At 45.8% G+C, this 14847-nt stretch overlaps 2 protein-coding genes across 2 annotated transcripts; one reads left to right on the top strand and one right to left on the bottom strand.

Moving 5' to 3' along the window:
- Window positions 1-5085: 5085 nt before the first annotated feature.
- PIF1 (PIF1 5'-to-3' DNA helicase) lies at window positions 5086-12896 on the bottom strand. The gene is made up of 12 exons (XM_052665791.1): window positions 12291-12896; window positions 11483-11588; window positions 11243-11368; window positions 10998-11151; window positions 10260-10374; window positions 10083-10189; window positions 9559-9698; window positions 8812-8918; window positions 7937-8024; window positions 7267-7412; window positions 5749-5940; window positions 5086-5420 (listed from the first exon to the last, which is right to left on the bottom strand). The coding sequence occupies exons 1-12, from the start codon at window positions 12759-12761 to the stop codon at window positions 5364-5366; spliced, it is 1809 nt and encodes a 602-aa protein (XP_052521751.1). The 5' UTR covers window positions 12762-12896; the 3' UTR covers window positions 5086-5363.
- Window positions 12897-12959: 63 nt separating this feature from the next.
- On the top strand, window positions 12960-14719 carry CFAP144 (cilia and flagella associated protein 144). The gene is made up of 4 exons (XM_052665799.1): window positions 12960-13103; window positions 13227-13286; window positions 13433-13536; window positions 14445-14719. Exons 1-4 carry the CDS (start codon window positions 12971-12973, stop codon window positions 14538-14540), a joined length of 393 nt encoding a protein of 130 aa, XP_052521759.1. The 5' UTR covers window positions 12960-12970; the 3' UTR covers window positions 14541-14719.
- Window positions 14720-14847: the final 128 nt, after the last annotated feature.

Raw genomic sequence — 14847 nt, 5'->3', positions numbered from 1 at the left:
TTGAAAGCATTTAGTGTTATTACATTTTTGTTTTGTTTTGTTTTTACAATGTATCCTAATAATTCAACACAAACGTGAAGGAAACTTACCAAGAATGCTTTTACAGAATGAGTTTAGGATGAAGATGATTACAGTGTATGACTTTCAAAATGTTACAAAGCTTAAAAGCTATTTCCAAACCAAGTGACTCTTACATTAATCCAGATAAATGTTTTTTCACTGAATAACAGTAAGCCAACTATAAATCTGTCTAGCCTTCACCTGGAGACATTAAAAGATGTGTGTTGCCTCTTCTTGGTGATCGATTATCTATTAAATAATAACTGTTTTACTACAGTTTTACCTGAAGGTAGAGTTTTATCTGCAAAACACAGTATATTCTTTTTAAGGTGGTATTTGATGGCTTAGAATCACTGATCTTTCAATAAACAAATCAGACTGTTAATAGTAATTAAAAAAAAAATACTGTACAACTACAGAAAATAAAGGTATCCCAGTAGTTTATAAAAAATACACAAAGATGCAGTTCATGTCCATGCCCACCTAGCAGCTGACCAAAAAACTTTTTTTAAATAAGAGAGAATCCCCTAAAATTCCAGCCTTCATGTTACTACATGGAAAAAACAAAAAATACTGTTTTCTGCCAAAGACATTGATACTGAGGTTCTACATTCTTGCAAAGAGATTATCATGAACAATTCAGTAAAAACACAAGTGAAGTTTTTATTCGGAACACAGTACGCTTAATTCAGTTGCCAAAAGTTTTGTTGTTACCTTTTTAGATGCACTGGGTTCCTACTTGGCCTCCAGTTGCCATTCCAGAAGACCTCTCTTAAGTTGTTTGTCACATCTGATAGCCTCCTGTATCAACACCATAACAGATCTTGTAAGAATTCAGATAGAACAGTATTTAATAATTATAACTTGTGATCTGAGACATTCAGCATGGCTTCACCAGAGGTGAATAATGCCTGACTAATCTGGTGACCCTCTACAATGGAGTGATGTCACCAGTGGGCAACTGATGTCATTCACCTGAACTCATACAAGACCTTTGGCATGGTCCCACACCACAACCTCGTCATTAAATTGGAGATGTATGGATTTGGAGGCTGAACTATTCAGTAGATTAGGAGTTGATTGGATAATCATAGTCAGAGGGTTGTGATCAACAGCTCTACACCCAGGTGGAAGCTGAGTGGTGTCCCCTGGAGCCTCAATCTTGAGACCAGTGCTCTCCAACATCTTCATCAATGAGCCTTTATCAGAGTCAAGGGTACTGAGTGCACCCTCAGAAGTTTGTTGATGACACCAAGCTGAATGGTGTAGTCAATACAGCAGAAGAAAGGGATACCACTCTGAGGAACCTGAGCCAGCTCAGAAACTGGGCCCATGAAAACCTCATGAAGTTCAACGATGACTAATGATAGGACAAGAAGGAAATAGTGCTAAACAAAAAAAAGGAAGACTTAGGTTAGATGTTAGAAAGAAACTATTTACTGACACAGCTGCCCAGCAAGCTGTGGGTGTCCTATCCCTGGATGTGCCCAAGGCTGGGCTGCACAGGGCCCTAGGCAGCCTGAGCTGGTGGGGACAGTCAGCCCATAGCAGGGGGTTGGAACTGAGTAGACTTTAATGCCCCTTCCAATTTAAGCCATTCCACGATTCTATTACATTTGTTATCCACTTGTTTTGCAAGCAAAACTAGATTTCATGAATTAGTAGCTTAGCTAAAAAAATTCCACCAAGTATCCCTATAGTTTGCAATGAAAACAAGTATTAAATAATCATACAGGAATAGGAAGACAGACTTTACACATCTAAATGCAATCTTTAGTAATATGGGTTTTTTCTCATGCTAATAATACAATTGCTTAGATTTAGCAGCAGAAGACAATTGCATGTCATCAAGCAGTATAATACAGAATGAGAAACTTTTTATATCTGAGAAAAATGACATTAGCATTCATAGCATAGCCTATAATGTACCGTGTTTCCATTACTTAAGAGTAGCATTTGTTTGATCTATTCAGAGCAATTCTGGATAGGGGGAAGTAATTCATGAACTCAATAATATTACAGCATCTGAGACCAAGAAGAATATCGCTCCCTTTGCTGCTCACCACAGAACGTCTGGGTACAGACTGCAAGGACATATTCATGTTTAATTATTATGAAAATGTCACGTAAAAATGAGAAAGGAGTTAAATCACTGTACAAAGATTTAAACTGGAAGCCACTGAGGTTTTAATAACGCTCTACAAGTGAATTATGTTTCCAATAACACATAAATGTATTATGAAACTTCAGCCAATAAAAAGCAGTTTCCTACAGCTTAATGTATTTGAGAAGAGAATGACTGTACTCGTGGTAACAGAAATACCAATTATGAATCAAACACATAGTTTAATTCACTTTATTATAGCTGCAGTTATTAAGTTAAGGCAAAAGCCACGCTTAAATACTTTCCCATCAGTTTGTGAAAGTGGAGAGGCAATATTCATTTCCTCAAATTTATGGGAGCATAATAATTAAACCCCAGCTCTTCTTTGTAGGGCCATGAACCCTCTTGACTTGCCTCTCATTTCACTGTTCCAGCCATGCTGCAGGCATATACCTACCTCTCTCCTGCCACAGAAACAGCTGTTTCATCACAGACCGTTTCCCTTATGACACACCATAGCACCTGCAGCCACACTTCTGCACCCCAGCATACTCAATGGTACAGATGGTACAAAAAGTTAAAGGAGAGGACAGAGATGAAATTTCAAACAAAACTGATACACTTGTGTGGTGAATGGCATGCCTGCACCCAGACGTTGGCCAAGGCTGCTGGTCCAGACATCTCCACCATGCTCCCATCACAGAGCATCAGCTGTGCTGTTGTGATCGTTTATTAGGGGGGAAAAAAAAAAGGGGGGGGCAAAATGTTACTGAAGAAAGGGCAAAATGTAACATGGCAGTGAGAGGTGGGGAAAGTAAGTGCAGTAAACAGCCCTGTGAACACCAAGATCTCACATCTTTATGTCCAAACCCCTCATAACGCAACATCTTGTCTCCAGAACTCACAAGACAGCAAAAAAAGCCCAATCCCGCAGGCCTTTAGATACTCATCCAACTTCCCTGTCCCAGATGACTGGGGTTTCCACAGCCTCTGACACGTCTGCAAAGGACATGAAGGGAAGATGGACATAAAGTCAGCTGGTTATCCATGCAACAAGAGGAATGAAAACAAGAACTCAGCCCACAAAGATGGAGGATGGAGACTGAGACCTGGCTAAAATAACACACAAAGTGCAAGTGGGCAGCACAGAGGCTTGTGGCCAGGGTGTGCAGCACAAAACAGCAGCAGAAAGAATGGACCAAAAGGGCTGCAAGAGGAAGACATGCAGCAAAGGAGGGCAGGTGTGCTGCCAAGGGAGTAAGAGGTGGCCAGGAAAGGCTGAGGCCAGCATGCCATGCCTGTGCTCCACATGTGCCACTAGAGATGGAAAGGACTGAACCTGAGAACCCCCCCCATATCCACTCATCCCAACTGGACATCACTGCCAAGCCAGCTGAAGGGCACAACCTTCAGGCCAGGAGAGATCATCCATCCCAGTTGCCCTGTGGTACAGAGCCATAGGAGAGTTCAGGCTCCTGCCCCAAACCTGAAGGAGGCTCTGGGAGTCCCATGCCCCTGCAGCAATGCTTCAGCATGCTGGCACCCTACTGTCCAGGGCTGGGGGCACATGAAGGTCATGTTTCAGTTCCTCCCCAGATGTGAGCAAACTGCTGAAGTCAGGCTCAAACAACAGTCTCTAATTCTTTAAAAAGTATATTTGTATGTATTCACAGTATTTACAGATATACACACAGTAATGGAAAGAGTTTGAAAGACCAGGTCAGTAGCTGAAACAGCTTAAGGCTGAGGAGCAGTCTCACTTTCCAGGCTCCAGTCCCCATTGAGATAATTCCATCTAACCCCAACCAAGACTTATTTGAAGAAGCAAAATGCCTGTACATCAAGAAGGGGAGAGTAAGGATGTCTGAATAACTCTTATATTCTGCTATTCCTTCCTACAATGCCAGCATCCAGGCCCAGAAAAAAAATAAACCACACTTGAAAAAAAGAAAAAAACACATTTCGAAGCCTTACCACAGACCTGTTTGTTCTTAGGTTAACCAACAGCTATCCAGTCTCCTTGTCTGGCTTTAAAGACAGCAACTGCTAAGACTTGTTCTCCAGCCTGCTCAAGCTGCAGAATTTTTGTTAAAGAGACTCCCCTGAAAGATGCAAGTTTCAGTTGGAAGTTACTTCACTTTAATCCTGCATATTAACCATTAAAAAAAATACACCTATTACTTAACCTTTAAACAATGTATCAAAATAAAAAAGCCAAAGTTTATGTTTTATTAAGGCTTTTAGAAAAGGACAGTATACTTGTTCTGTTCATCCCTGCATTTGCTGAAATAGGCAGTTACAGATCACTTCTCAAGTCCTTGGCCATTTCTCTATTGCATGTTCAGATTCCACCTCGCTACTTGGATGCGTTTCTAACAGAAAATCCTTCCTATTTGAAAGCCTCACATGTTTAAAGGAGTGAGGGTCCCATCAGCACTCATTTCTGCTCACTCCCTTCTTGCTGTAAGGGTAAAAGATCTTTCCAGTTCTTGTAGTTCCATAATTATGAATATAGAAAGTACAATTTGCTCATATCTGCTCACATCACCTCATCTTGGAAGGTTAAAAAAAAAATCATGCTATTGCATGCAGCAGACTAACAAAACTGTGTATCAGCACAGTAGGCAATGTGCAACTCTGTACATTTTTGTTTGTGGAAGAAGTTGCACAAAGCCTGCTGGTGTTAAACATCCAAAAGGTAAGAACATCCAGGTGTGCAATATACAGTGAAAGCCAGGCTCCTGGCAGATCCTCATTTGCAGGAAAATCACATGAATAGTTTAGATACTTAGTACTGCTTTCCCTCATGTCAGCAGCTCTAGAGAACAGGTCCAGTCCAGCCAGGTAAAGGACATACACCTTCCCTCTCTCAACTGCAGTATCCTTGAAGAAAAATACCCAAGTTTCACAGTCAAATTGAAGGATGACACTCCCTGACACATCCTTGTTCAGTATTTCGTTTGTTAGTCACATCTGTGGCACAGAAGTACTCAAGATTGTGGGCACAGGAAGAGACTACAGAATACTTCTCAAGTTCAGAGGGATGGGACTGGGAGATTTCTACATATCCAGAGTCAGTTGAATTAAGGAAAAAAAAAAAACCCTTCAGCTTCATTTATGGTATCAAATATACTTCACAGCAAGGTTGCTGCAACTCAGCAGTCTGTGCTGGTGCCTCACGGAGGCCAGAAGAACACTCTCAGCTGCATTTCCAGTTCTCTTTCTCATCAGCGTCTGGGTGGGTGTGCAGTGAATCCTAATGCAAGGAAAACAAAATACAGAAGATTTCTGATTTGCAGCTTCTCTTTCTTCCACTTTAGTCCTTACTGTGAGAGGAGGATCAAAGAATGCCAGCTGTCCCTTTCACCCACATGGCCAGGAGTGCTATACGATCCCAAAACCACAGAAGGTATTTTGTCACTGAGAGATGCCCCAAAGCATTCCTGCCCCATGGTCCCATCTCTCTCGCCCCTACAAGATTTAACTTCAATGACCTTACTTAGGAATAAAAAGGAGCATCTCAGCCCAGGCATCTATCATCCTGGTTGCACAAGGCATTCTACTGGTACAGGAATTTTCTTTACCTGGGTTTGAAGTTGGTGACGTTTCAGCTGTCTATAGAACTGCAGCACTGTGGGATCAGCTCTCACTACTTTTGGGTCAAAATCCAGAACACGGAGACCTGCAAGGCTGCGGGCTCGGGAAAGGGCTACATAGGCCTGCCCACTTTCAAAGACACGAGACAGGGAAATTTCCACAGAATCTAAAGACATGCCCTATCAAAGAGAGGGAGAAATCAGTTGCACAGAAAAAGAAAAACACACACACAAAAAAACCCAAAGCACAGAACACCATGTCATAGCAATACTAACATACCCTATGAATTTGTCAGAAGTTACCATCCACAGTGTACAAGCTTGATAAGAAAGGTGGTCTCTTGTTTATTTAAGTAAAAGATGGGAACCAGTAAAACAAAAAAGAACAATTTCCTGATGATTAAGTTGCTATCAGACAAGGGAGATACTTTCAGTATCTAAAAAGAGACTGTAAGAAAGATGGGGACAGATTCTTAGCAGGGTCTGTTTTAATAGGACAAGGGGAAACTATTTCAAAACTTATAGAAGAGAAACATAAATCAAATAAGAAAAAAAAGTTGTGCATTTCTCATTTTTGGAACACAGGTGATGAGGGTGTCCACAAAAAGGGTGATGAGGCAGTGGAACATGTTGCCCAGAGAGATGGTGAACACCTCGTCCCTGGAAACATTCATGAGCAGGCTGGACGGGGCTCTGAGCACCTGATGAAGCTGCAGCTATCCCTGCCCATTACAGAGGATTTGGACTAGATGGCCTTTAAGAGTCCCTTCCAACCCAAATGATATGATGATTTTAAGAGCCTGCTATTGTGTGAAACTGCACAAACTCCATGCACTCAACACAGCAGAGAAAGAAATTCCACTGTTTCCATGCATAGTAATTAAGTGGAGGAGAAGTCAGTTTCAAGGAGTCCTCAGATAGACCACCTGAGAGAGACTGGGTTAGAAACAGCAAACTATCCCAAGAGGCAGCAGAATTTACAACACAGCTTGGGAACAAGCTTATAGGTCTTCTATAGAAGAGTGTTTATCCAAGTGTATGAATTATTCTGGAAAAATGAGAAATGTGCTATGTACATTGGGGAAAAAAAGCCAGCACACCTTTGAAAGTGAAGTCCAGCTCAAACAGAACAGCTGTAAATCCAGCTTCCTCAGGTACACAAAGCAAGCTGCAGGATCATCAGTGCTGATGACTAATAGGGAAACAGTCCTGACCAGCCCACAGCAGAAACTACTGCTGCTTTCCAGTCCAACACCAGCTGTGTAGATGGCAGCACCATCATGGAAACTCCACAAAGTGATAGCAACACTACTGTCTTCCAGACTACAGTTACAGACAGTTATCATGAACAGAAGAGATGCAGTCTTCCTTTCAACAACAGATATACAACCTAGAACTTTTCTACGACAAGTTTTTCCTCCAGTTTTACCAGCAATCTAAACATCCCCAGAAGATAAGGCTTATGATACTATAAAAGTCTATAGACAGTTGTGGAAATGCACTCACCTGGCTCTTGTGAATGGAAATGGCCCATGCCAATTTTAGGGGCAACTGTTGGCGACTCAGATGAATTCCTGATGGCCCTTTGAAGAGCCACCTCGCCAGTTTGATAACTCGAGTGACTCCACAGAGAAACCTCACCTTGGGCAGCCCTGTGAAAATGGGAATAGAAGGACAATAAGAGCATGTTCCTGGCATTCATCAGCAGGAAGCCAGAAGATTTAAGAACAGGTTTTCCTCTTCCTCACACTAGTATTTCATGAATTTTAGGACTGTGTTAAAAAAAAAAAATCCCATATCAAAACAGAACAACCCACCCCACTCACTAAGTAGGATGTTCTGAAATGACATTTGGGACACAAAGGAGAATTACATTCAGCTAATCTATCAGTTGAGATACCTTCTCTGTAACAGAACAGTGTTCTCTGAGGAAAATAAAACAACAACACACCACAACTTGATTCAGCAACACAGAAATAAATGCAGATGAGTATACATATCTGATCAACAAAGAAAACAAACACAGGATGCCTTACATGCACCACATCACATGACAGCCCAGGAGAACCACTAACATTTTGTTACAGAGAAGATCTGTTCTCTGCTTTCCTTTAGTAAAGAAAATTAACAAGTCATCAGCACAGCAGTAATATTTTTAAAATAAAGTTTACTTTACCCTTCTGTTCAGTTTCAAATCCTACAACAATTCCTCGTGCTCCATTCACCAGCCCTTGAGACACATCCAGATTCTTAGCTAGCATCACCTACAGAGTAAAAGGAGAGGGGAAGGCAAATCTCTCAGTGTGCTGGCTTTTGAGTATGTTCAGCCTCTTTCAGCTAAGCGTCTAGCCAGAATGCATAAGCATAGACATATCATTCTATTGCAGACAGAAGCACAATCTCTAATTTAACTGAAGCTCCTTCACAGCCTTCCCTTCCTAGGATTCCCAACTACAAAATTCTCAGTACTGAATGCTTTTCACCTGATTTTCTGTCCACAGCTACAACCTCAGATCCAGGAAGTGATTTTGCCCTCCCAAATGCCAGCAAGCCCAGATGATTGTGGAAGAAGCAGAGGAAAACCTTCCCAAGGTAAAGCATCACCCAGTGGCGCTTCTTTGACACAATCCTGCATCCTTTCCACGCTGACAGCCTCGGATCACAGCAAGATAACCAGTAGAGCACATTTGGCAATCTTATGCCTTACTCTTACAGGTCAGGAAGACTGCTGTACTCAAGGCTGAGACAAGCAAGAAGTCTATGTTCTGCTTCTGGGCCTGGTAAGAAATATATGTCTAAGTCATTGTGGTCACTGTGGTCCACAGGACACACGCTTGTGCTCAAACCAAGTTGATCCTCTGCCTGGGTTGCAAGCAAGAAGGATACTGAGATCAGAGTGATCTGGCCAGTCTCATGTTGGCTTGGTGTGGTTGCTCCATGCTGAATCTGTATTTTACAAATTGATCTATTATATATAGCTATTATACCTTCATTTTTCTTATGTCATTTGATCTGCTGTTCTTTCCCAAACAAACTTGTACATACACTCACCTGAGCTCCAACCTTTAGCTCAACTCTACCACCCACAGGACACTGAGTATCAATTAACTTCACTAGCATCGGGTCACTGTCCAAAGCCTCAAAAGCATGCAAATCTCCTATGAAGGAAAAAAAAAAAAAAAAAAAAAGCAGTGACCAATTACAACTACAAGACATAAGCTACACGATATTTGCAGGAGACTCAGCATGTATTTTTTGCAGCAATTTCTCTTATAGTGACCGAGGAAAATGGATATTAAGAGTTGTAGGTGCAAACTTGGCACACCTAGCAGCAGAAAGCTCACTGCTACCTCCTTTCCCAGCATAACTGCCATAGCATTAGAAGGCTTGGAAATTAAGGACCAGCAGTAAGCAGCATCTGACCAGCTACCATTTCAAGCATATGACCAGTTTTACACCAGATCTCCAAAGAGGACTAAGGAGGAATCTTTGGGCCAAATGGGCCAGGAATGAAATAACCCTTAACTCAAACAGTGTCTGGTTTAGTGCATGGACTTTCTGAGATTCTATAGAAGGAAGAAGCAGGGGTATGGATGGAGTATCCACCACACCTCACAGAAAGCAATCAGCTCACTGAGAAACAGTAAGGTATATTTAAAAGGGGAAAAAATTTCCCCGAGCAGCTCAAGTCCAGCACATACAGCTCATGCTGTGACAAAACATCAGCTCCTCCTGTCACCACGGTGCTCCCACTCACAGCTCAGCCCTGAAGCCAGCAGCTTTCTGCACAGAATTCACCTGAAAGCTGTCGCAAGCGTCTTTCATTAGTCAGTTCTACATCATCGTTGTGGGTGCAGAGCCGTGTAGCCAGGATCCCATCGCGCTCAGATCTGTTAGTAGCTGTCTGTGTCAGCAGACTGATAACCTCCTCTGTGCACCTGGTGACCAGGAAGAAGGCAGTGTTATTTGAAGTGATCAGGGCTGGGTCTTGAGCAGCAGTGACCTCCACAGAGCCACACCAGGTTTTAAAGCTCTGGTCTCTAGAGAGAACGGTGGACAAAAGTAGCTACAGAAAGTGCAAGAGTGTGTGCCAGCCCATCCCTGGCCCAACATCCCTTACATTCTCTATCAGAAGTTGCAAAGGGACACTCTAGAAAGGGTTTCTTCCTTTACTAGCACCACATCAGACCTCCTTACACTGCCTAAGGCATTCATAGCTACTCCCCCCAGCCACAAATCCCTCACAGAACATGAGGGAAAGGTGAGCAATGGCTCCATCAGCAGGGAGCAGGGCTTGGAAACAGAGCTGAGTTCCTGCTCACCTGCCCAAACGGACTGCGCTCAGCAGCGAAATGAAGGTCTTATCGGTCTGTCTTCGCACTTCCGTCAGCTCCATGTTTACGTGGATGCATTTCCTCCAGCTTTTTGCCTGGTAAATCATTCTCTTGTTAAGTAGGAAAATGCAAATTTTGAGGGTAAGCTTAGGGACAGCTTTGTACCTGGAAGCAGAATGTGGTTTCTTCATTAGCCTTGCAAACTGGGGGCAGCTGCAAGAAGTCCCCACAGATGATGAGCTGAATTCCTCCAAAAGGCTCATCTCGTTTTCTTACTGCTCTGAAAGGAAGAGACCTTCTGAATGTCCTCTAGGGCCTGAACAAATTCAAGTCTCAGAAGTTATTTCTCAGTCTGCCAGCAGGTTCTATCACTCTCATTAAAAGACTGTTATTCTTAGCTGTGTCAGAAGAGTTAAAATAATTAATCAATATTATTACAAGACATTCATTTGTCTTTGTCTATCCAATCAAAGCACCACTGCCAGTCTTTGTGATTCAGTGGCTGTTATAACACAGCTGCTTCTTGCTCCTTGCTGTTCAGACAGTGTTCACATGGAGTCAGAAAGCACAGGGATTTGAAATGCATGGAGTTACAGTAAACACAGCAAGCTTAATTGAGGTAGCAACAGAGAACTGATAAGAACAGCATAAATAGACAACTGTGTCCTGGACTCAGCTCTATGGATGGAAACTACAACCAGAACAGACACAGCTGGGAGGATGCAAACGCAATCAAAACCTATCTCATAAGAAAAGCTCTATCCTAATGCTGGCTATGGTTTCAGACTTCTCTCCAGACTTATGCCAATGGCTGCCTTGTATCCAGCAACAAAACCATAGGAAGGAAGCAACCTGAAAGTGCAGGGAAATTCATTTCTGTTGTTTGAACTGACAACCACTCACCTTGCCACTGCCTCCAGCTTGTCAAAGAACTTGCCATCCACCATGGAGATCTCATCGATGATTAAGCGCTGGCAGGCCAGCCAGTGCTGCCGCACCCCAGGTCTCTCTGCCAGCTGGATGCACTGTTCCAGCGGAGCCTTTCCAGAGCCTATACCTGCCAAGGGAGAAGCAAACTCTGAGAAGTTCCAAACTGTTTGGGATGAGAGCAGAAGCCCCCAGCTCCTTGCTGTCTGGCCAAACATTACCTGCGAAGGCATGGAGTGTGGTGCCACCGATGTGGCAAGCTGCCACTCCAGTGCTGGCTGTAGCATAGGTGCTGTTTGGAGGGAGGGAGCCCACGATCTTCTTTAGCAGGAATGACTTCCCAGTCCCTGGGAGAGATAGAGAGCACTGCTTTTAGCAAGGTGTCGCAGGGCTGCAGGGGACCATCAGCGCAGGGATGCAGAGAGTAGCAGCTTGGCACTGAGGTCTTGAACCAAACCCACCTGCACAGCCAGTGAAGAAGACACTCTTCCCACTGCGCACAGCACCCAGCACTGCCTCCTGCTCCACTGACAGCTGGGCAGGAGGCCGCCTCTCTGCACGAAGCACCTGTGGGATAGAAGCATGACAGGCCCTTTGGGAAGAACTGAATTATGGAATCATACAGGTGGGAAAAGACTTCTGATAGCACCCAGTCCAACCCCACCCACTATGCCAACTGACCACAGCCCTCAGTGCCACATCTCCACAGTTCTGCAACACCTCCAGGGACAGCGTGACCCCACCACCTCCCTGGGCAACTGTGCCAGCACATCGCTGCTCTTTTGGAGTAATAGTTTTTCCTAATATCAAACCTGAGCCTCCTCTGGCACAACTTAAGGACATCACCTCCCATCCTATCACTGTTACCCAAGAGAAGAAGCTGACTCCCACCTCATCACAAGCTCCTCTCAGGGCATTGTAGAGTAATGAGGAGGCTCGGAGGAGACCTTAACTCCAGTTCCCTCAGCCGCTCCCAGTAACACTTGTGCTCCAATCCCTTCACAGCTCCTTTGCCCTTCCCTGGGCACACTCTAGGGCCTCGAGGCGTTTCTCGTATCGAGGGGCCCAGAACTGAACACAGCACTCGAGGTGCAGCCGAGCACAGGATGTCGACCGCCTCCCGTCCCTTCTGGCTGCACAATCGCCGACACAAGCCGGGACGCCGTTGCCCATATCGACCACCTGGGCGCGGTACTGATTCACGTTCAGCCGCCGTCAGCTCACACCCATGGGTCCTTTCCCCGCCGCCCTCCCCTCCCGGAGCTTCACCTCCGCCGGCCGCTCCCCGGCGCTCCGGTCCCGCTCAGAGTCACGCCGCAGGTCGCGCTCCTGGAGCGGGCTGATAACGGAGAAGGAGGGCGGCGGGCGGCCCAGCAGCCGGGGCTGGCGCGGCGCACCCCGCGGCCCGGCGGCCAACTTGAGCTTCAGGAGGCGGAAGAAGCGGCGCAGGGAGTCGGGTGGGCAGTCGGAGAGCAGCACCTGGGCGCCGCCCGGGCCCACCCTCACTGCCGCGCGGCCCTCCCCCACGAAACGCGTGAAAAGCCGCACGGCGTCGCCTCCCAGCGCGAAGCTGAAAGCCGCCGCCTCTCCCCCGCCGCCGGCCACGCGCAGCACCGGCTGCCGCAGCTCGTTGCGGCCCAGCAGCACCAGCGCGCCCCTCAGCACGCGGCGCAAAGGGCCCGCGCCCCCTGGCAGCGGCCGCTCCACGACGGCGGTGCAGCGCAGCTCCGCGTCCCCCATCGCGGCTCTGCCGGGTTGCTCCGCCGCCCGTTCAAACTCGCCGCGTGGAGCCGCCGTCCAATCAGCGCCGGGAGCTTTAATTCGACAGCCAATAGGAGACGAGAGAGGAAACCGGCGAAGGAAGCGGGCGTGCGGCTAGCCCGCTCAATCAGGAGCGCCGCGCGGCGCCACGTGACGCGTTGCCGGGCAGCGGGACGCGGCGCGGAGCCATGGCCGCTCGCGGCGGGGAAAAGGAGCCGCCGGACGCCGTGCACCTGAACCGGCTGCTGTGCGAGCGCGTGCGCAAGGAGCTGCGCTGCCAGCGGCTGCACACCGAGCACAGCATCAACCCGTTGAGGCACGGTGAGCGGCCGCCTCCTGGGGAAGGGGGAAGAACGAGGCTGGGGCGGGCGCTAATCAAGAACCGGTAGCCGGGTTGATGTAAACGCACGCTGAAGCCCTTCGCCCGCATCGCTTCTCTTCCAGTTCACACGGTCACTCAGAAGCCCATGTCTTGGCACGACAACATCGAGGAGCCTGCGGATGGTGAGTGGTGATAAGCAAGAGAAAATGACCCTCGCCCTCCGACTGCCAGCGTTGGGGATGGATGGTGTTGTCCCATCCTGACACGTGGCCCCAGGTCCGTCGAGCTTTGTCATGCTTCATTTATATTCGTGTCTCTTAACCCACAGCCAAGTTTCTGAATATTATTCATCAAGCAGCGCTGGAGCCAACGAAGAAATATTCAGAGCCACAAACAGAGAGCCAGGAAATAGGCTGGAACACAACGCCTCTGGTGAGTAGGGTGTGTGAGTCAGGCTGAGCCCAGCACCCAGAAAGGTATTGGTACAATAAAATAATCTGTGGCAAATACAAAAAACAGGAATGGCTCCAATGTTCACAGGCAGCAAGCTTATCAAGTTAAGATCTAAGAGGACTCTTCCCCCTGGTGAAGCCTTGTCCACATAGAAGCAATAGTCTTGCTCTGCAGAACTTGCATACAAAATATCTGCAAGAACGGCAACAAGGACAGTTTGATCAGCTAAATGCCAAGGTGGGGGTCAGGGCTGCTCATTAAGCATTCAGCATTGAGCTACAGTGAACAATGCCAAGTGACACAGACAAGCACTGCAAAAAAAGTCTGCTACATCTTTCAAACAAATTGAAAGCAGAACTAACAAAGTTGATAATCAGTTCAGCATATCTGAGACAGAATATACCAACTGAAGGTTCATTTGGAGAAATGTGAATAAGCAGGATGGATAATCTTACTAACAAGGTGACATCATTCATATCTGTGACACAAAGAGCTGTGACAGTAACTGAGTTTGTAGATTAGCATTTCCAGAAAGGCAAATGAGGGGTTCATTAATTTTGGCCAGTTACAAAGAACTAAAATAAGTAAGAATCTTCTGCAGATTTTCATATTACTCCAAGTAAAGTAGTTACTCATGACAGATAGCCCAGGAGGGCTTAGATAATGTCAGTAGGATTAGCCTGGCAGGAAAGATACAATACAAGTGAAGGCAAGTGAGTTTACAGTCAAGACTCCTAAAGCTGCTTCCAAAATTGAGTTCTCCCTTTTCACCAGGTTCTCGTGCAATGTAACTGTGAACAGTATAGCACATCCCTCTTTTCAAAAGGGGCTGCAACCAATTCTAGGAAAAGCACGTGCTTCTCCAATTTATGGTAACTGCTTTCCAGATTGACACGGACCGCACTGATCGCAGACTCTTCTTCCCACGCCGGAGGACTGAGATCACTGAACATACGGCTGCCACGGGGCACCTGAAGAAGTAGTAGAAGCTGCAGCAGCAGAGCCACACAACATAGAATGAAGTAGCTAGTGCCATCCAATGTGTTAGACCAGGGTTGTTAGTAGGTGAGTATGGATTTTTGGCAAGAGAAGATTGGGAAAAAAAATAAAAAATGTGAGGATAGAATCCTTGTCTGTCCCAATTTGCAGCCTTACAGAAATAAAACTGTTCGTAAGACTGCTGCATTTGTCTTCTTATTGTGATACCAGCAACATGACTCAGAATTCTGTGTCCTCAAATACGTATCAACAGCAGCTGTGGAAAAAGCTGTCACAGCAAAGGGAAACAGT

This window comes from Tympanuchus pallidicinctus, unplaced genomic scaffold (genome assembly GCF_026119805.1).
Source record: "Tympanuchus pallidicinctus isolate F22 unplaced genomic scaffold, pur_lepc_1.0 scaffold7, whole genome shotgun sequence".
In the NCBI taxonomy this organism is placed as follows: Eukaryota; Metazoa; Chordata; class Aves; order Galliformes; family Phasianidae; genus Tympanuchus; species Tympanuchus pallidicinctus.
Note: the sequence above shows the minus strand (reverse complement) of the source record. Positions and strands in the feature narration are given on the sequence as shown.